Source organism: Protopterus annectens, chromosome 8.part0, assembly GCF_019279795.1.
Source record: "Protopterus annectens isolate FY-2018-M chromosome 8.part0, PAN1.0, whole genome shotgun sequence".
Taxonomy (NCBI): Eukaryota; Metazoa; Chordata; order Ceratodontiformes; family Protopteridae; genus Protopterus; species Protopterus annectens.
Genome location: NC_056741.1, coordinates 1,855,014,977 through 1,855,037,943, shown reverse-complemented (window position 1 = coordinate 1,855,037,943; position 22,967 = coordinate 1,855,014,977). Strand labels below are relative to the sequence as shown.

General features: G+C 38.7%; 1 protein-coding gene across 2 annotated transcripts in view; it reads right to left on the bottom strand.

Moving 5' to 3' along the window:
* Nucleotides 1-910: 910 nt before the first annotated feature.
* Nucleotides 911-22,967, bottom strand: part of LOC122809676 (fibulin-7-like) — a 545,587-nt gene continuing 523,530 nt past the window's right edge. For both annotated transcript variants that reach the window (XM_044081345.1, XM_044081346.1), the window contains exon 9: nt 911-4,842. In XM_044081345.1, the coding sequence (XP_043937280.1) occupies nt 4,482-4,842 (361 nt within the window). In that variant the 3' untranslated portion in view covers nt 911-4,481. The remainder of the gene's footprint in view (nt 4,843-22,967) is intronic.

The window sequence follows — 22,967 nt, the reverse complement described above, 5'->3', positions numbered from 1 at the left end:
CCCCTACAGATGAGGGCAACACTCCCAGTATGCTTGACGTCATGCTGAATAGACTGAATGGGTCATAGGGCTCTCAACCCTAAAGGAATGAAGTGGTAAGTAGATTGTCTAGAGCAGAGGTCTCAAACTCATTGTCCTTGGGCCTCAACCAGCCCTCAAACCAATTAATTCTACTTAAGAGAAACTACTGCATTGCATTCTTAACTGTTCTGACTGCTTTTATTTTTGTTTTGGAGATTGTGGCCTTTAGCTGAATGTGACAGACCTCATACAGCCCTCAGGATTGTTTGAGTTTGAGAATCCTAGTCTAGAGAGAAGCTGAAATATTGGAGAGGGATCATAGACAAAAAATGATTTTGTTCTTTCTTCGGGCAAGGGGAAGTTAATGAAATTCTCCCTTCTGCATCTGAAAGGATTCCTGTACACCATTCTATAAATCCCCTAGTCCAGCTCAAACAAAAAGGATGGTAATTCATTGTTGCCACTACATGGTGGCTAAGAAGGCTACAGTTTCAGATTCACAGGTATCCGGCTGTATAAATACCTAACCCATTATATGTGAAGGATGCTGCCCTTAATCAGGTGACAACTATTTCCACATCCAGCCAGTAGAACCACTATGTACTTTGTTTTCAATGGGCCTTTCTGCTGAACACATGAAGGTGACTAAAGCTAGCAGAAAGGCATGCGCATTTCAGTTTTACTGTGCAAATTGGAAGAAGTTCTCCAACTGGGCAGACACGTTTTAACAGCACTTCACTCATTTAACTTGCAGGCCATCCTGAAGTACCTCAAGCACCTGTTTTTGTTACTCCACAAACCAAAATGATAAGGGACACAAAACTAAATCAAGGACATATTTTATTTATTGCTACTACAAAAAAAAAAAAAAAAAACTACAACAAAATAATTTGTGTTAGTATACATTTTTATTTCAGAATAAAACATTTTATCTGCAACTACCAAAGTTGTTAAGTAAAAACATTTTTGACACAATACGGGACAGTTGTGAGCTATGTGTACTTTTACCTCAGTTCTTTCAGAAAAGGGTGCATGAGTTCAGGAAAAAAGACCATGTTTTAGGCAAAGGATAAAGAGGGGTAATGATACAAAATAAATGGATGCAGTTGCCATTCCTTTTACTAGGGAACTCCTGGAATGGTTAATGTTTGGCTCAGGTGTTTTGGTAATAAAGAATAAACCTTCGCTATTAAAGAATCATGGGAATGCCAGTGGACCATAACTGTGCAAACAGCCATGTTTTTGCTGAATATATTCTTCATATTCTTCTCTTTCTTACAACATAAAGATTTTAAAATTAGTATTATTGCTTTTCTTTTTCTTTCTCTTAATGGTGCTTAATAAAAGTAGAGTTTCTGGAGTAGACATATAGCCTTCTGTTCTCGTTAAACTAAGCTGGTACCTGTATAAAACTAAACTGGTATTTTGGTGAAAGAGATTATATTTTGCATAAAAACACTTTTTTAGCTCACTAAGTTAAATAGTTTGAGTAATATCTGACTGCTGGAATTATCATGAATTATTTCTGCAGCATCAAACACACTTGAAGATACTTTTAAGGATGCATCCATCACGATTATGGCTGTTTGTGCTACAACCATCTAAACAGCAGTTTAAAGCTCAACCAAGTATTATTTCTTGGAGTGCAATTCACACAGTAGAGTCTTCATATGTACCTTGCTGCTTTAGGACTCGCTGGACTTCCTAGTAGGTATAATTTGTAATTTCTAGGATTATTTTCCAACAGTTACCCACAGAAGGGGGCTTCTGAATTCTGATATAAAAGATATTTACTCACTGCATCCACTGATCTTTGGGAAGACTGCTTGCAAGAAATGGCTGTTACTCTCCCACTGTCCCCATGTGCTTGAATAGCCTGTCTATGGATGGATCTTCATTCAAACTAGGCAAGTATAATGTTATACTCCTGTTTATATTTATGTCTTTGAAGAGGGTTTCTTATATCCATGGGGCCTAAGCATGCCCTCCATACCTCTCATCCTCTAAGAACAAGAAATCTGGACAAAGCCATAAATAATGGGATGACAAATTAAATTTTCTGAAATCTAAGAATTCTGAAACTCAAATGACTTTCATTCTTTTCTAACTTCAGTCCTCAATGACTTGCCAATGATTAGCCAGAAAACCCCAATTTTATGAGAAACAGACCAAAAATATGAGGGAAAAATCTGGACAATCTGTGAAAATCTAGACATTTGAGAGGTATGATGCCCTCCAAGCTTTAGCCTAATGTAAAACATCACAACCAATTTTTGAACTGTATAATGTGTGGATACAAGAACAGGAAATATTTTCAATAACTACCCAATGCAGACTGGTACAGAGAACAAAATCTGCTAGATGCAATGAAAGTGACAGCCTTGAGTGTATTTTTTATGGAATGTGTACAATCTTGGAGAAAAGAAACTAAGGCAATGAAATTAAGGTAAAGAAAGATGAGATTATAGAACTGATGTTGCAATCATGTATTATTTTATTAATGTGTTAGCCAGGTAAGCCTACTAGACACAAAGGCCACATTACACTGGCAAACTAGATTTCAGTTTGTTTACTAACTTGCTCAGTTATACAGTATGTAAGCAGAATCTGATAGAACGAAACCTAGGACTACACAGAAATACATGCTAGTAGAGCTTAGCTTTACCCAGCTACATTGTCAGACATTATATTACCATATGTCTGTGCAGTGTGGTTGCATATATCATAAGGTAAAAAATCATCAGTAAAATTCTATTACAATTCATACCAGAAATAGTGCTGATGATAATCAAATATATCAACAGGAAAGGATTTAAGAGCTTTGCTGGGTGGAATGGAAGACCTGCTTTACAACTGAGTAGCATTTACAGTAAAATCTCCAAGGCTAAAAAAAAGAATTTAATATTACAGGGGCCGGCAGATGTGAACTGCACAGGTCTTTTAAAAGGGTAAAATGAGAGCTACAGCTTGTAATTTCAGGAACCTGGGGGATATCTTTAAATTGTGAGGGACAAAAAGGAAGCAATCTAAGGGAAAAATGAAAACTGGTTGCAAGAGAAATGCTTAACTTGTATTTTTGTGTTGTAGTTAGACAGTTTTACAATCTACATGAAGAAAACAAAATACAAACAGTTAAAATACAGTAGCAGTTCTACGTACATATTATATACTGCATGGTCTAAACACATAGATAAGAAGGAAAGGCTAGATATTTTACAAGTTTCTGTTTACTATATGTAATCTGCATAAATGTACATGTAACAGTATTAAATCACAACTGTAAACCTATTAATTGTATTATATAAACATTAAAGCATTATCACTGCTTATCTATCAGTGATCATTAATAATACTGAACTGCAGAACAAAATCCAAAATTCTTATGGCAGAAATCATCTGAGTATAAATTATGCATGTTGACACTTTTATTTTGAGTTTAAGGAATAATGTGACATTGAAGAGACATTACAGGCTGTGTGTATTTCATCCATCAGGTAACTAAATTCATTTATAGCTGCATGTACAATGACATTATAAATGGTTGAAAAGCAAAAAACAGGTTACATGCATAGCATATGAGCCCTTGCTCTAGTTATCTGTCAGTTTTACTTATTTATTTAGAAATTTACTCATTCAATCATTTTTATAAGGTAAGACTCCACGATAAACACAAGTTCCTTAAGTGATTTTGTCACACAGCATGCAGGTGAAACATAAAGGTATTATTTATTCAGTTTTAACAATTTGTCAACCAGATATGCCATGGGACAAAGTGCCCCTTTTCAGATCGAACCTGGGGCAGTTGTCTTTCTAAATGACCTACTCAGAGTCATACAAATGGAGGTGGAGTGAATCAAACCCTGTACCTCTGACTACATGTAGCAGCTCATTAAATGCTCAGAGCCTTAATTCTCTGTGTTAATTGCCAGGTAATGGCTTATTCACAGTGTTTACCCATAATCTTCTGTGCTATATTACGAACCTTTCTCCTGCAGTTAATTTATTTGCTGACAGACTGAAAAAATTGTTAACATCTAAAGAGTCCAGAACATTGACAACTAGTATCATGGAATTAACAGGGGCTTCAGAAATATGTGAGTAGCCACAGTCAATGTCAGTAAGTCTGTTACTGTTACTATTGTTGGAGTTATACTGTTTTATAAGGCAAAAGTAATAGCATATATGTGTAAGACCATTTTCAGATGTTTGCCAGTATAATTTTATATAATTTAAAGACAGAAATCAGAAGTTAAGATATTAGTAAGTAATCCATCTGATAGTCACCAAAATGGTCTTCAATTTATTTCCTTTCCTTCTGAAGTCTCTTAATGCAGTGCAAGCAATTTCTATAACAGCCTGTCTGAGGCTGTCCCTTACCAGCTTAATGATTCTTTCATGAGGTAAATGATGCTGCAAATAAGGTGCATGTTCTACTATGGGAATCAGCTAAAGTTTCCATCCTAGAAATCATACTGTGAAACAAAGATGGTGACTTTGGAGATGTACTTGACCAGGAGGCTCTTTTTTGAGAATTCTGTCATTTCCAACTCAACTTCCAGAGTCGCAGGGCCAAGCACTGGGCTTGTGAGAATTAGCTCTCCAGTCTGCCTGTCTGACCGCTGGATGATGAACAGGTTGTGCCCATTGCCTCCTACCGTGGCAAATCTCAAGCTGTCTCCTCTGAGGCGGGATGTCGACATTTTGAAAAGGGATCTGGGAACAGACATATTTGAGCGTACTGGGAAGTAATGGAAGGAAATGGAGTTTGCAGCTGATCGACAGCCTCGACTTTCCATATGGCATGGGTTCCGTTCACATTGACTGCAGACAATCAAAATAAACATTAATGAAATAAAGTAAGGAAATAACATTGTTTATAATGCACAATGATACTCATTCCAGCATTTTTACTGGTTTTCAAGAGTCTTCATTTCTAGAGATCACTTTGAAAGTAGATAATGATGCACACACAGTTCTGCTGTATTTGTAAACAATCTGCACCTGTAAGATGTACCCCAAGAATGAAGTTCAAGAAACTTAGGAAATTGCTGTATGTAAAAATGGTATAAAACTCCTATCACATGCAATGCATAAAGAACATTCTGTGTAACAAACTGTGCAAGTAAGTCTGGAAAAATACTGAAATACACAGTAAAAATAGCAGTTCCCAGAACTGACACGTTCCCTTGTTCATATTCTAGCCGATGTGTTTCTCTGCTTTAGCATACCAGAAATATTATTGTTTGTTTCATTATGCTCTTGAATATGAATTAAATACTCCTTTACAAGGAAAAAATGTCACAATGTGTTTTTTCAACATACTTTCATTTCTTGCTCTCATCTAAATAAACTTGATTATGGTTGAAAAAGGAAGTTTCAAACTTTTTGAGGGAAAGAAAAGGCCAGTTCATGATCCAGTTAAGGAACTAAAAATCAATGGACAGCTTTGCTTTGAGATATTTATGTATGGGTACATGCTTTAGTCACAAGTATCGTGAACGTGCACAAACCTAGAAGTCTGTCAAAGAACCATCTCTAGGGCAGCATAAAAGAGTAGGTGTGAGTGTGACTGCTAACTAATTTAATAATTATCCATTGGAAAACCAGGGAAGGATTCTGGAGATGGATCCACACTCCATGTTCACTAAAACTTTAAAGAAAACCCTGAAGGGGGGATGGCCAGTAGCATACAGGGCCCATGTGGTTTGTTAAATAAGTACGGATCACATGAGGATTCTAAGAGAGGTCTAGCAACAAGATAAAAGACAGGGGCCTGGCCAATAAGACCATGCTTTTTATCATCATCATCATTATCATCATCAGCCCCCCTTTTCCCATTTTTCTACATAGGGTAGGAGTGTTGCATCCACTATCATGATCTCTCTTGACTCAGTACCACTCTCCGACCATCTTCGACAGCCATGCATCCATCTCTTTACTAGATGCCCTTGTTTCCTCTTACCATCCTCCTGTTTGTCCCAAATCGTCTTCATCAGATTATCTTTTGCTTTCCTCCACATGTGCCTGAACCACCGTAATCTGTTCTCTTTGACCTTTTTGGTAACTTGTGTTACTTGGGCTTCTGCTCTGATGTCTTAACACCTTTATCTATCCCACAATGTGCATCCTACCACCCATCTCAAGTACTTCCTTTCCATCACTTCTAGCTTCCTCACCTGCTCTGCCTTCATGACCCAGGTTTCTTTACCATATTGTAGTACTGGTCAGACCATTGTTTTGTGTACCTTAATTCTCAACTTTTCTAATGCTCTTCTATCATATAATACCCCTGCCATTCTGTGCCAGTTTGCTGCTACTGCTTTGACTTGCTCATTGAGATTTCCCATCTTCTCAGCCATCCTTCACAAGTAGTTGAAGCTGGGAACTTGTTCCACTGTTTATCTTCCCTTCTGTCTCAGTTTTCATCTCTTTCAAAATTACCACATTTACTGTCATTACATGTGTCTTATCTGTACTCAGTTTCATCCCATGTGCAATCTGTTTTGCATTTGTTTCCATGTCCATTGCTGAAGTTCTTGTTCAGAGTCTGGCTGTAATGGCACATCATCTGCATACAGCAACTTTTTATCTCTCCCCTGTGACCTGTTTGTTAATGTAGTCCATCACCAACCAGTATGTACAGCAGTGAGCTCAGAGTCAAACCCTGATCCCACTCCCACTGGGAACTCCTCAGTGAGTCTAACCACTGTTTGTATTTGTGTCATTAAGTCCTTGTACATAACCTTCACTAATTCTACCAATGGTTCTGAGACTTTAAGCCATTAGAGGAATGCCCAGATCAGCTTTCATGGGGCTTTGTCATATGCCTCCTCTTTCATGGGAACCTGTCATATACTTTCTCTAAGTGTAGAAATGTTCACTTGGACTATTTCCTCATCTTTAGCTTCTTCATGACTACGTGTCCATGTTTATCCAGCACCTTCTCTGGAACTTCCATACAATGTGACAGGAGTTTGGTACTTCTATTCTGCCCACAAGTGTGAATGTACTCTTTGTTCTTGTACACTTTGGCACTAGAATGCTTATTCTGCAGTCATCTGGGATGTTCCATTCACTCCATACTGCTATGAGTGCCCTCAGGAGCCATTTATCTCTTTTCTCACCCAATATCTTTATTATCTCAGCTGTGACCTCTGCTGAGCCTGTTGTTTTCCTTCACTTAATTTTTTTTAGTGTTGTTGTTACTTTGTCTATAGTGGCCTCATCTTCTTCTCTCATCGTAGGCTGTGTCTGGGGCAACTACAGCTTTTGTGGGGTTTTCTTCATTCAGAAGCTGCTGAAAGTACTCCTTCTATCTGTCTTTGATGTCCTGGGAGCTAGTGAGCAGGTTGTTGCTGGCATCCCTTACGAAGATTGTCTGACTGTCTTCTTTATCTTTCTGTCTTTGCCTTGTACCTGATAAGACTTTTTTGTGCCATCTACTGAATCACTTTCCAGAAGCTGGTATAGTGCCTCTGATGTCCTTTACTTCTTTAATGCAACTGCTCTCTTAGCATCTTTATTAGCCAACCAGTATTCCTTCTTAGCTTACTCTGACTTTTCTGCCTTCCACTTTTTCCTGCACTCCTTTCTTTTGATGACTTCCTGGACTTCTCTATTCCACCACCAGCTTTCCTATTGTACCTTATTTCCATACCTGGCTCAGCCTCATATCTGTTCTATAGACCTCACATACCCTTGTTTGAGATGCTGCCATTACTCTTGTTCAGCTCTACCTATTTCCTCTTCTTCCTGAGGTGCTGAGCATTTTCTTGAACTGTTGTGCTTTATCTCCAAACAACTTCTAAGTCTTCAGCCTTGTCTCTGTTAACCTTACAACCTATTCTGACCACAACTTGTAACTGATTGTGGCAACCAGTGTTTTATTCTGTGGGCCCACTGTTTCACTGGGAATGAATTTGCAATCACTGATTCTACCCACCCAGTGCCCTTTCCTTAATGGGAAAAGGTGCACTTGAGTTGTAAGTTGGCCACTCTTGTATGTGATCTTGTGACTGTCGCTCCTCCTAAACCATTTGTTGGCTGCCACCATTTGCTTGACCAAAGTCTAGTATGGCCTCTCCTTTTTTATTCCTGTTGCCTCCACCCATGTGGTCCAAGGCAGTCTTCAAATCCTGTTCTGTCTTTTCCAGTATGTGTATATGTGACATTCTGGTCCCCCATTATCAACACCAACTTACATTGTCCTGTTTTATCTAGTAAGGTCTGCAACTGATGCCTGATGCACTCTTTTCCTCACTATCCCAGCCATGCTGCGGGATGTAGGCTGTGATTATGAATAGTGTCCTATCCTTACATTAGAGGGTGATTGTCATGAGTCTGTCACTAATTCTGATGACAACCCACACCACCTTCTGATGCTTTACCCTCACCGTCTCCACAATTCACAGATGATTTCTGGTATGTTCTCATCCTGAGTAGTAGACCCTGGATCTCAAGCCAAGTGGCTTTGCGGAACTGTCCTTCCATCTTGTCTTCTGGATACACAGAATATATAGCCTGCTCCTTACAATCATGCCCTCCACATCCAAACTCCATCTTGTCAGTGAACTTATATCGAGTCTACCAATCTTTAATTCATGTTTGGCAGGTTTTACATCCAGCGTTCACTCAACAAAGATATTCTAGGTAACCCAAGTTGGGCAACTTGACCCAGAGCTGCTGGACTTTATGGTGGACACACACTGGCTAATGGGAGCACATATACCCCTCCTATAATTAGCATGGGTCCCTGGGATAGGTTGGAGTAGGCCAGATCCCAACCCACCTATTAGCAGTAAATGCCAATGCCTATTTATGGCAAAATTAATCAATGTGACCAAGTCACACATAGCCAGGTTTTTTTTATATTGTCAAGGGGCTAGCCCTTCACAATGTGCAGTCTGTGATCTGCATTCTCCTATCTAGAGGATACTGAGCAACACAGGTGATGCCCAAAGCAGTTGGTCTGTACCTCTCTGCCTCAAAAGGCACCATTTAGAGTCTGTGCTGTTGTCCACAACTCCATTCTTGGGCGAGATTGATTTGGAAACACAAAATATGTTTTGGGGATGTCAGAGAGACCTAACAAAGACATAGGGGGAACTTGTAAACTCCATATGTGCACTGGCTGGAGGTCAGGATTAAACCTCATACCTTGTGCACTGGAAACAAAGAACGTATTCATTACACCAACTGTGTCATCAGTCCTTTATGTTATCTTAAATTAACAAACATGATTGGGGGTATTATTTTTAAAAAGGCCTGTCTGGGAAGGGGAGATGTGGTAACAAACATTTTCTATTTCACATTGCTTTTATGTATTTTCAGGTTTGGATGTTGTGACATAGCAGTCAGCCATGTTTGTTTATCTCATACTCAAGTAGCTCAGCCTTAATAAATATGAAATGAAATCAGACTACTAAGTCAAATGGCTAGGGCTTCACAAACCTTGATCTTGAATTACAAATTAACTGAAATGGAAAAAGCTGCTTAAGACTTGTTTTAGTGCACTTCTGATTACTTTAGCACTAAGGTATGTCATGTACAATTAAGAAGTGAATTTTGTGCAGAGTTGTTCAGCTGTTTAATTTTTGTTAAACTACCAGGTCTGATCTATAGTTACCAAATGTACAAATGATGAATGAGTTTGACATTGAAGAAGAAGCAAAAGGTAGTCTTCTTTGGATACTGTGCAACCTTGGAAATAACCATAAATAAATACAGGGAAGTAAGGGAGGCAAAACAATCAAATTAAGGTTAATTTCTTTTGTAGTATTGTTCTTTCATCTCAAAATAATTTGACTTCTCGTGTTAGTGAAACTTGATTAGGAAACAGCTGTTTTTTGGCTCATTTCAATGCATTAAACAGTAAAATAGCAATAGCATTCAGCTTTCAAATTTGTTTTTTGTTTTATTTTTCTACTTTTGTTGATCAGCACAAGAATAACAATTTTCAGCAGCCAGATCATGCTGACATTATAATCAAGTTACTCTGAGCTTTTTTTCTTATATTCTGAAACTGATCCATATATGCTGAAATGTTTTACAAAGTTTAAATTATACTCAGAGGCCCAATTAAGCCACTATACAAGATGTCTGCCCAGTTCAGCAGCTGTGTGCCTGGTGGATGTTAAAAGTTTATTTTTTCATCAAGTTTGGAGGTTTTAACAATCCATACCTGGAAGAAATTATAAGGCCAAATGACCTTTGAGGAGCTTCTAAATAACCAAAATAGAAGGAAACGTCAACAAGATCCTGCAACATGTTGGAGAGATCACTACACACTTCATGGTCCTGCATTTAGAGGTAGGTGAAGTTACAGAAAACAATACACCAGCAAATGCTCAATTGTGTGGAAAATACAGTAAAGTAACAGGAAAATGTGCTTAAAGTATTATAACTATGTATAGAAACTTTACCAGAATAGGATTTAGAATGCAGACCATGCAGAGAAAAATTATGAGTCATCAGTTTGAGGGAAGGGTGAGGGGAAGAAGCAGTACAATATGTAGAACACTGAATATTGATATGTAGAACACTGAATATTGATATGTAGAACACCAAATATTGATATGTAGAACAGTGAATATTAATATGCAGAACACCGAATATTGATATGCAGAGCAGTGAATATTAATATGCAGAACAGTGGGTATGGCCAGTAACTTAAAGAAATGACTGGTTAGATTAACAGACAGAGTACACAGAGTTGGCAGACTTTTCTAGCAATGCTGATGGATTGAGACACAATTGTAAAATGCCACAGTTATAGGCTTAAAGGGTAGACTGATAAGATTGCAGCACTCATAAAGGGCTTTGTGATGGATGGATGCAGAATTAAATAAGTGAATGATGATTTTACACCATAAAGTTATTTAAAACAATAAGCTTTGCTTAAGACAAGCAGAATCAGCAGCATTTCTAATACATCCTGCAATGCTCAATTGGAGAGGAAATGTGCTGTGGGCTAAAGCTAAAGAAGAAGAAATACACATATACAAACATGTAGCACTGGAGCCATCTCAGTAGTTTACTTGAAAAGGAACAAGAGAATTTGTTAAGTAAATATTGGCCTCTGCTAATGAAATACCTAAAGTAATTGTGATGCCCATTTAATATCCTGCCAGACTGCCACCAACTAATGTGACATCCAGTTGCTATCCCATTGGACTGCCAAAAATTAATGTGACGTCTCCCACTATCCTGGGTCAGTAACTAAGAAGCTTCAATCCTCACTACTGACACCAATGTGAGACTGCTCCTTTAACCACTGCAGCCTTCACAATAGTTATATCAGAAGCTGCGTGTCTGTTAGCAGTAACCTGTTTACCATCTATAAAGGATATACATTTTGGTTATAGTTTGGCACCCCTGTTGTTTCCAAACAACCTACGGCTGGCAGTTTAGCATCATCACTTTCTGGCTCCTTCATCTTGTGTTTCTCACCTTGCCTCAATGGACATTTGACTGCTGTATGGCCCCTATGGTTACTCTTAAAACATTAATCCCTAACCATGTTCTTGGACTAGTAGTCTCTCCTGTTACTGGTGAACTCTATTGGAGTGGTTTAGACTGCCTCCCATGGGTTCCCTTATGTCCATGTGCAGTACTGGGTATCCCTTTCTTATGCATTGGTGCTTTGCTTGGTAAGTAGAGATCCCCTTTTCTCCCCAACTCCTCTACAGAGTTATACTCTAGGTCTGCTAACCAGATTCTCATATCATAAGGCAAAGTACTAAGGGCTTGTTTCCTAAACAAAAGGTCTGCCAGTCCCTCAAAAGTGGTGACCTGTCACCCACTCACCCATCTGGGAAAGTAAGTACTTAAATCGGCAATATAATCACATACACTTTCATCTGCCTTGCATCTGTGCTCACAAAACTTTTTCTATAAGCTTCAGGTGTTAGTTTAAAACAATCTAGAAGACAGTTCTTAACTTTAACATAATTTAAACAATCTACATCAGACAGTTCTGACATGGCCTGAACAGCTTTACCATGGAGTAAGGGAGTCAGGAGCCGAACCCAGAACTCATGGTCAACAACACACTGTCTACATACCCTCTCAAATATATGAATAAATCTATCAAAGTCACACCCATCCCTGTATTAAGGAAAAAGCTTACTGACCTTTACAGCTTCTGGGGTCCAGTTATTCCCTTCTCCATTACCTCCATAACCCTTTTGGAGGGTAAGAAGCTCTACTTCATGCCAGCACTGTCTCTCAGTTTCCTTGGCTTCCAGTTGTTTGGCAACCAAATGCAGTCTCTCTGCTGACTACAGTTCAAGATGTTTGGCCTCCAGTTGCAGTCTCTCTAAATCCAGATGGATTTTCAGGTCCTCCAAAGAAAAGGTGGATTGTCCTGTCTTGGCAGGCTACACATCCCTAGTACCAAACTGGATATTCCCCAAACAGCTGGTCTGAGCTGAAGCTGCAACTGAAATCATTACTTCCTTAGTCATGCTGGCATGCATCAGTCTTTTGGTGGCTTCACACTCCTTGGCCAACTGGTTCTTTGTCAGCTTACTATAGTCTTCTGCTGACACCTTTGCCTGTTATTCCTGACTAACTAACTACAAATAAATAAAACAGTGTTGAACTGAGATGTTTAATTTGTGGCTGCAGAGAGTGCACACCCTAATGACAACCACCCACAGGCTACTTAAGTCCAATTAAAAATCCCACACCACTGCCACCAATTAATGTGACATCCAGTTAATATCCCACCGGACTGCCACCAATTAATGTGACTTCTCCCACTATCATGGGTCAGTAACTAAGAAGCTTCAATCCTCACTACTTACTCCAATATGAGACTGTCACTTAAACAGGAGTAATATTTCACAATTTTCCCCTAAGACGGCAACAGGAACATGCTTTGTAGCCTGGGACTGGACTGTATACTTCTGTCCACGCCTAATGTAACTCCTTATTACACACTTCAGAGCAATGTGTTCCAGTTTAAAACCTCTGATACACTCACACTTAAATAAATTAAATCTCTCACATCTAAACACTTCTGGGAAAGCCTGATACAGATTTTCAGCTGTATCCCTTCCCCAAAATAATATTGTAATGCTGCCACCAATTAGAGTGTCTTTATGCCCTTCTAAAGGGGTGTCCAATTATGAAAATCAAACATTAAAACAAAGAGTAGCCAATGACCTAAGCAGCCAGGCTTTCAGAGTGGCCCTGGGAATTATCAAAGCAAGTAAAAGCACTCTCAAATCACTGAAGAAAAACACTGATTGTCCAGCCACAATGTAAGTTAACAGAAATATTTAATATTAAGCAAAATGTTTAAAAATATAAACAGTAATTCCCAATATACAAACAGAACTCAATCACCAGTAAAATGAAATCAATACTGTTTGACAGAGATCCAACATTCAGAAAAACTCTAACTGTTCTAGCTAATTAGTTATAATTTCCCAACTAACTAAAGAACACTGTCCCTGATCTAAACTAAATTACTATAACAGAGCAAAGGCAGACTTACAGTTCTTGGGGAGTCCTTTTTTGTGGGGTATCCACTACACAGTTCAACTGTCAGCTGTAACTGACAACTGACAACTGATTTTGGTAACTGACAACTGTCAACTGTCTTCACCAGGCTCTTTTGTAAATTAGCCTGTCAACTGCTCAGTTCAAATTTTCATTTCATATTTTACAATTCAGCTAACAGCTGTTTTCTAAAAATTCCTTCTTGTCTTTCAGCTTCTGACATTAACACATAGCAACTGTCAACATTCCAATGACATCACTTCACCTGCTGATCAGCTGAATCTGAGACACTTTGCCTTTAGAATCTCTCTTCACAAACATTTACAGTTAGAAATGTAAAAGGACACTGTTTAAGTCTTTAAAACATTCTGTTCAAACAGATCATAAATCAACATGTAAGAACTTATTTACAATATCATAGATAGTTGTGCTGGCATACAATACACAGATCAATCTGAAATTATGTACAAAAACTCAGCCAGACATACTAGCACAAATAACAGTGTCTAATTTCTTCACAGTAATCATAATATGTTTAGACTGACTTTATCAATATTTGACAATGCTCATGTCATCTGATGGTGAAACATTATGGTAAACGTACTTTTATGTAAAATATTTTTGTTAAACCAACGCAATATTTGCTTCACCACTACTGGATGTACTAAACTGATGGACTTGTACTGTGAGTGAATATGAATTGTATGGCCAGTGGATTAATGGAGTCTTGGTCAGTGCCTTACCAACCCAAAGGTCTTGGGGCCCAGTTGTGCTTGAGTGGTAGGTACGCACACTTTAGTGGGGAGTGGAAGAGAGGATAAAAAAGGGAAAATGTGAGTAGCAATATCAAATGCTGCAAGGATTAACAATCTAATAAAGATGTAGTGTGTGTTAATTAAGATGAAGTGGGAGGAGCTTGGTTTAATCCTTCTACAAGAAATTAAGTTAAAATATTACAGGTTACAAAAGTTAGAAAAATGGCTACAAGTGGGTATCTTCAAAATGAATAAAATGAGGTGGTAAAACTGCAGTGCTGATTTTAAGTAGTTAAATGGAAGACAATAATAACAGTCAAAAGATAAGGAACAGATGAGTGACAGTTGATGTCTGAGGGGAACATAGGTCTTGAATACTTTTTATGGGCCCAATGCAGACAGACACACAGTTTTTCATTACTAAATGAAAAATTTGTATGTAATAAAAATAAGACAGAGTAGTCAGAGGGGGTGACCCAAAAGACCTAGGAAATTTGGTGCAGTTGAATTTCATTGGTACAGTCAAAAAGCCCAGTCAAGGGAAAGAGAGAGGAGAGACTATAGCATATGTGGCAAGAATTAAGAGCAGGATTGGTAGGGCTTCCATTCTCACTGTATGAAACAAAACAAGCTAGTATATTGGACAGACTATTGGCAGATGGGAAAACATTTTAGGAAATCACATCTGTACAATGTGGAAAAAAAGAAACATATTGGATCATGCCATTGTTAAGATGAATTGGGAGTTCATAGGGTAGGTGGATGGAGATGGAATCTGGAGCGCTGGATAAAGAAAGATGATAAACTGATACAAGACAGAGTTAGAGAGATGATAGACTTCAATAAAAAATCTAAAATAACAACGTGAATGTGTGAATGGGGGGTCTATATTATCTTACAGAAATCTATTTATAATGAATATGGGAACATCAACAAATAAATAACGATCTACTATATTCACAAAATAGCTAGACATCGAGCTGCATAATATCGAACTGCAATGGTTGGCCAACATCGTGATCCTGGAGAAGGTAAAGTGAATAAAATTAAATACAACTCCCTAACCTAAATAAACATTACCATCATGTTTATAACTTCCCCGTTAGTGTTCCACACATAAAACAAAACATGCAAAGTAAAGAAATCATAATAAACTGCTTAAACTTCTGTGATTTATACCTTGTTATAAATTCCCATTAGTGCTCAATGCATGGAATGCATAAACATAATATTTATATTCAAAGAAATAGAGAAGTCTGTGTTTGATGCATAAAGCCTTTTACAACATAATTACCATACTACATTTTCAGTAGCATCGCTACTGTTATAAAATCCTGCAAACTGTATTCTTCTTTCTTCTGCAATAGTGTCTGTAAATGATATTGCCGTTCTATGGTTCTCCTTTTTTTTGGTGAAGGTGGACATCCTGACATAAGTTGCAACCGTAAATCATCCGCTCTATTTTGTTCCCTAGCTAAAATAGAAATGACGGCTGGAATATCAGATATTCTTCTCCCAAGCAAACATCTAATCCTCCTTTGCCAGCCTTCTATGTAGTTCTAAGTTTGAGGTAGCACCATCTCATTTAAACAGTAAATATTCCAAAATTAAATAGGGTAAATAGGTGGAAAATGAGGAGTAGTCGACAAATGTGGTAGCTGTTTACGTGCATGCCCAAAAATTACACGTCTGAAATAATTCCTTTCCTTCAGATGGGAATGATTAACACAACTCTTGAACTGCAGGCACAATCTCACTTTCTTTAACAAAGGATAGTGCTATCAACTTTTTAACAGAGTGTTGAAATTGTACACAGTTTCCGTACAGTGTTGACAAACAAAACGAATGTACTTTTTGCCATACATTTCGTGTGAAGTGGAACAGGCAGCCAGTTAGCTGTGATACTTTTTACTGCAGCTAACTCAAAATCATATAGCAAGTACTTTACTGTGGCTACTAAATGGACACTAGACAGCAAGTTAAACATGCATTTCCACATGAAATTATATGCTTTAAATGACTTTTTTGTCATGAGAAAATACAAGTGAGGAACACACGTTTTATTTCCACTGTCTGGCAGCAAGGCATGTATGCTATACAACTGTCGGCAAAATTGTCATTTAGTCAAAAACACACCATCCATGAACCAAGTATCAGAAGAGCAAAAATCTCTCAAATTCTCCTTAGTTGAAAATACCAAAATGTGTAAATCGTTGTGTATATCTACCTTTCTTGAATAAATGTAGACTGCTTCAATGTACAGTCAGTTACACTTATTCTGCGTATGGGAGTTGACAGTCTACTCTGAGTAAGCAGACATTTTCATCTTACTCTGTTTACTTGTTGTAACATTGACCGTCTAGTAGGCAAAGTCAAAGTCCTTTGAACAGAGATACTAGCCACCACATCATCAACTAGTAAAGCAGGTGTGTCTCTACATATTCCTGCACATTCTTTTAACCTTTCACATGTTTTATATCTTTCTACTTCTGATGCATCAGAAGCATAATCATGAAGAGTAGACTTTAACAAAATTTCCTCCTCTCTCTGCCAAGTGGTAATAGCCCTGCCTTTGCATTTTTGTCTGTATTTCAGTCTACAACACCAGCACTTCCTATCTTTTATCATCTTTTCTAGGTTATACAAATATCCATCAACAATTAACATCTCTTTATCTTTCTGAGGTCTAACAGTTTTATAGGGATTACCCTATAACACCAGGAGCTGTCGGTGGTATTCTTGCCATGATAGCATTTGCAAATGCTATAAGCATGCCTTCTGTGTGTTCAAACTGCAATTTAAGTACGACATGACTCATTGTTTTAAGTTTGTATGCATATTACAATTTTATATTTTTTAAATATTTATCACTTTAATACAGACTTTAAAAATGATGCATTGTTTACACAAGGAAAATAACTTTGTATTACTCTTAATTAAATTTTACATAACTTTATTATCTATTCTGCATATATATGTTGTGTATGCTTTGACGTCAGATGCTGGAGTTAATTCATTTGGGCCAACTATGACAGTTTGATATAAATATTTTCGCTGAAGATGTAAATTGACTTAAACGTACTTCGTTATTTATTTGTTGATGATATGGTATTCATTATAAATACATTTTTGGTAATATAATATAGACCTGTGAATGGGATGGGGTAAAAGCCGTCTGGAGGGAAACATTATGGGTAGAAGATGGAAGGTAAGAAAAGACAGGGTGCAGGAAGTGAAAAGTCTGGAAGATAGACTTAGGAAGTCGCAAAATGTTAAACAAGGATTTATAGACGCTTATGATATAAATTGGCATTCCTAGCTTTCTAAACTTCAGGCATTACAAAAAGCAAAACCTGACCAATTCTATAATAAAGTGGCTAAATTTATAGCAAAACACCTTTCAAAACAAACTTCTGTATAGTACTATAAAACCTAAACTGGCTAAAACTACCCCATTAACTAATATATGCACAGCTTCTTACCACCTGTAAAATTATCCATCATCAATCTGCTCACTAAATACCAGTTTAAACAACTGTGTTCCTACTCAGTCATTACGATCGAATGACAAAAAACTCTGCTCTGTCCATTAATGCCCTTCTATGCTGCCAATATTCTAAAAAATAAGTGTCCTTGCTGTTCTTAAAAATATCTAAACTAGTACTTGCTTTAATTTAATTTGGTAGTCTGTTCTACATATCAGCTACTCTCAGATAACCAATTAGTACACTTTTCATTCCTATAGAATCTTCTACATAGGTTGTGTGATGATTCTCTACTACATTTTGATAACCCAAGCATTCCCTGAAGTAGTTGTCTCTAAATGCCCTATACACCTGATGAAGATCCCCTCTTAAATATGTGACAAAGGGGGATAATGCCAGCACAGCTATCTGGAATTTTGTAAATAATTATATGTCATTTGAGAATGTCAACATGATCTATATAAGATGCTTTTGTTACAACTGTATTAAAACAGTATGTCATGGGTATATCAAACTGGTCTGTACAGACATGTGTGTTAAAAAGGTATTTTATAAAGTGCTTGTGCTTAAAATGTAACCACAGTGCACCCTGCTGGAAGAGAAGAGAAATATAGATGCACTATTGTAACTGTTTAAATGTATGTATTTTAACAGTGGAAACTGGAATACAGGAGGTTAACTTAAGAAAAATAGCTGAAATTAAATTACTTTATAGGCTAAGCCACATACATAATGTCTGTACTAGAGAGCTTTCTGTATTGTCCTTAGGGTGAAATAATTACTATTCATGAAATGTGGAGGAATGTAATTGTTTCATGACTTTCAGCATCTGCCAAAGATCTGAGGTCTTATGTATTTTCACAGGTAGATGCCAAATACTGCCAGATTCCACCAGTGTGGGGGGGTTACCTGGAATAGAGTCAGGTGACAAGAAATGATGCCATTCTGCAATCTATCCCAGCAGTAATATTTGAAATGTTAATTTGAGAACTTACTTAGTGAGACAGGGCATTCTGTATTCTGTCTTGGAATTGACAAGAACCATTCACCATATATCTGCCTTGCTCTGTAAGTTTTGAGGATATAGTAATTCTCTTGGATGTAGTCAGGAATACAGCAAAGTTTAGTTTAGATATTTTCTTTTTTTTTTGATTTGAGACTGTCCTGCAATGCTGTTTGAAATATTTCCTGTGATTTTGAACTCTGATGTCACTGTGAATATATTATTGAATATTTTCTTGTTCTTTTATTACTTATTATTAAATATATTAAACATTTCATTGTGGCTAATCTGTCTAGAGATATTTAAGTTTTGCGAGAACTTGCATGTTTATTTGGTGACACAGTGTGGGCCACTCCTTGTAACCTTGCTCTTGGTCAAACTACCATTTGTATTAATGTTAATATTACACAGTAAGATTGGACACCCTTTGTTAAGGGCCTTAAAGTAGCTGATAAGGAGTTGGCTGGTGGCAGTGATAATTACCTTATAGTCTGGACTAAAGGGGGTATAGCTAGTAGTAAACCTGTGCCAGACTTGCCCAGGTGTGTGTGTGTGTGTGTGTGTGTGTGTGTGTGTGTGTGTGTGTGTTGTGTAAATCAAACCTCAAAGAATGTGTGTGCCAGCTATTTGGGCAGGGGCAACAAGCACTGGCTGGACAGAGACGGTGCTGGAGGTCTTGGCTTGGCAACTCAGTTGAGATATCAACTCTGTAGCTGTGTCAGTGGGGGGTCTTATTGGGGATCTGAAGAAAGAGGGAGAAACTGGTCTCTGTGCGCTCTAAGGGAGATTGCACTTGATGCAGAGAGCTACATCTGGAAATACTGTGTGTGTGTACCTGTTATCTTCCAACTGTACATTCCAGACTGTTGCCTATGTAAGGATTGAGGCTTCTTGATTACTGGTCTAGTGGTGGGTTGTCACATATTTATTGGTAGGCAGTGGTGGGATGACCACATCACATATGGGGATTCAGTGGTGTAGGTACTGAACTCCTGTAGCCTGCAAACAGTGATCACTAAAGAAGGTGTTAGTATTCTCAAGCAGCCGCACAGTAGAAATTCAGAGTTTCATATCACAATAGTTTTATTTATTTTGTGTTAGCTTAGTTAGTCTGGGAGAACAAGCAAGTATGTCAGCAGAGGAGTATGGCAAGCTGACAAGGAGTCAGTTGGCAGAGATCTGCCAAGACAAAGGACTGGTGCATGCCAACCTGGCTAAACAAGAAATGGTTGCAGCCTTAGCCACAGTTGCACCACAGAACCGCAACCAGGAGGACAACCAGACTGGCCTTGGTGATGTACAACTCTCAGAACATGGACATTTCAACTTTACCTCAGAGGACTTAAAAATACATTGCGAGTTAAAGAGACTTGAACTAGAAGCCAAATGGTTGGAACTAGAATCAGCAGTGAGACTGCAGCATTTGGAGGCTGAAAAAATGGAGAAACAGATGGCATTAGAATCTGCAGAGATACTGAGATGTCTGAAAGCTGAAGAAATGAGAGGCCGAGGCAACATAAAAAGGAGATGCTGACTCTTCACCAGGGTCATGGAGGTAATGGGGAAGGAAATAACCGAATCTCAGAAGCAATAAAGGTCATTAAATTTCTTCCACAATTTACAGAGGGTGATAATTTTGTTTTATTCATATGTTTAAAAGGGTTTGTAAACAGTATAATGTTAAACAAGGGCTCTGGATACATATGCTGACCCCCTTACTCCATGGTAAAGATATAACTGCTGTTTCTAAATTGTCTGATACTGTTTGCTTAAACTATAATACACGTAAAAATTGTTTATTTGTTTTAAGTTAACACCTGAAGCTTATAGAAAAAAGTTTTGTGAGCATAGATGCAAGGCAGATGAAAGAGTGTGTGAATGTATTGCTGAACTGAACACTTATTTTCGTAGGTGGATGATTGGGTGCCAGGTCACCACTTTTGACGGACCGGCAGCTTTTAGTGAGAGACCAAGCCCTTAGCACTTTGTCTGAGGACATGAGAATCTGGTTGGAAGATAGAGAATGTAATACCACAGATGAGTTGGGGAAAAAGGGAGACCTATACCTAGCAAGCAGGACATCACTGCACAGGACAGAGGATAAAGGGGAATTCATGGCAGGCAGCCTAAACCACCCCAACAGAGTCCATCAGTAACAGGAGAAGCCACTAGTTCAGATACATGGCCAAGATAAAGGGTTAAATGTTTAAATGTAACAAGTGGGGCCATATAGCATGTAGATGTCCATGCAGGCAAGGTGGGGAACAAAAGGTGGGAGAGCCAGTAAGTGGGAATGACAGAATTCCAGCAGTAAATTGTCTAGAGACAACAAGGGTACCAAACTACCACAAGAGGTTATATCCTATATTAATAGATGGATAATAGGCCACTGCTAAAAGAGACACAGCCATTGACCTAATCATTGTGAATCCTGCAATGGTTAAAGAGGAGCACTACTTGCGTGGGCAGTCTACTCCAGTCAGAGCTTTAGGAGAGACCCTATTCCAAATACTTTTGTCTAGGGTTCACCTTGACTGGGAGGGTGGAAAGGGAAGCAAACAAGTAGGTATGTTTGAGGATATCCCTGCAGATGTCATTATAGGGAGTGATTTTGATAATGCAGTACCTTGTGTGCATGCAGTTACACACAGTCCGGGTTGGAGTCAAGCATGTGGGTCTAGTAGCCTGGGGGTACCCAGACAGACTGCACACTTGAATCCAGAACTGGTGAGGTGGCTACTTCAGGGAGGGAGCTACCCTGCAGCAGTGAGCCTGAAGGTGAGCCACAGCTGCTTGTGGGTATTGATCATAGTATCATAGGAAGTTATTAGGCTATTGGCCCTGAGACACTTACAAGCCTAGCCAAGAATTTAGCCCATGTTCCAACAAGTCAGCACCCTCAGCACCCTATGCCACTGTCCAGCAAAGACATAGGTGGAATCCCAGTGGGGTGTAGTTTCTGTTCCCCATCTAGTTATCCAGGTTGCACTTAAAATGGTCTAATGAGGTACTTTGCTTTACATGGAGAGGGAGTCTATTCCACAAAAGGGGGAGTCACTGGGACACGAATCTGTCCTGCCAACAAGTCCTATTGATGTCACAGACAAGGTTGAGGTCTCATGTGTGGGTTACTCAAGTGGTGCTTGACTTGCAGATAAGCAGCAGTCCCATCAGGCCGGGGTTTGAGATTGCTTTATATGCCAGACAGAGGTTATCTCTGAGGAGTCTGTAGTAGACTGAATAGAGGGACAGGGCTTTTAGCCTATCTGTGTAGGGTAGATGTTTGAGGCCCTGGATTCTCTGGGTGAGGAATCTTTGTGGTGTCTCCAGCTGCTGTATGTGCTTTGTGAGGTATATTCTGAAAGGGGCATTGTATTTAATAATCGGTCTTATAAGGGAAGAATACAGGAATGTTATGACCACCTTGTCCCTGGATGAGATATCCTTACTACTTGTTCCCTTGGACAGAGTGACTGCAAGGGCAGAGGTGAGTAGTAGGCTGACAATGAGGCACCACTGTCAGAGGATACCACACTTCATGTGGAAGGAGAGTTAGGAAGGGTTACAAAGTGAAAGTTATATCAGGCTCAGCTCTCAGACTCCACATTACAAGGCTTGAGGGAGGTAGCCAGGGAGTTGCCTGATTTTCAAGGAATGGGGGACTCTGTATACTGGGACAAAGGATTACTATATAGAGAGTGGACCCCATGAGGCAGGGCTACAAGGTGAGAGAATACAGCAGTTGGTAGTTCTCAGAGCCTACCATCTAGCATGTCTAGCCATAGCTCATGACATTCCCTTTGTAGGCCATAGGGGCATTAAGTGTACAAAGAGATGTATTATGCAGAACTTTCATTCACCTGGAATTTCCAGGGATGTAACAGGGTACTGCAGGACCTGTGAGCAGTGCCAGAAAGTAGGCAAGGCAGGAGACAAGGTCAAAGCTCCTTTGGTGCCTTTGCCTGTGACCAAGGAGCCATTTCAGAGGCTAGCTATGGATATTGTAGTGCCTCTGAGTACCCCAGGTTCCACAGGAAAGAAGTATATCCTAGTGGTAGTAGATTATGTACCAGATACCCTGAGGCAGTGGCCCTGTCCTCCACAAAGGCAGAAAGGTTGACAAATGCTTTGTTAGAGATTTTCCGCAAAGTAGGTTTCCCAAAAGAAATACTGACTGACAGAGGTGTCAATTTTATG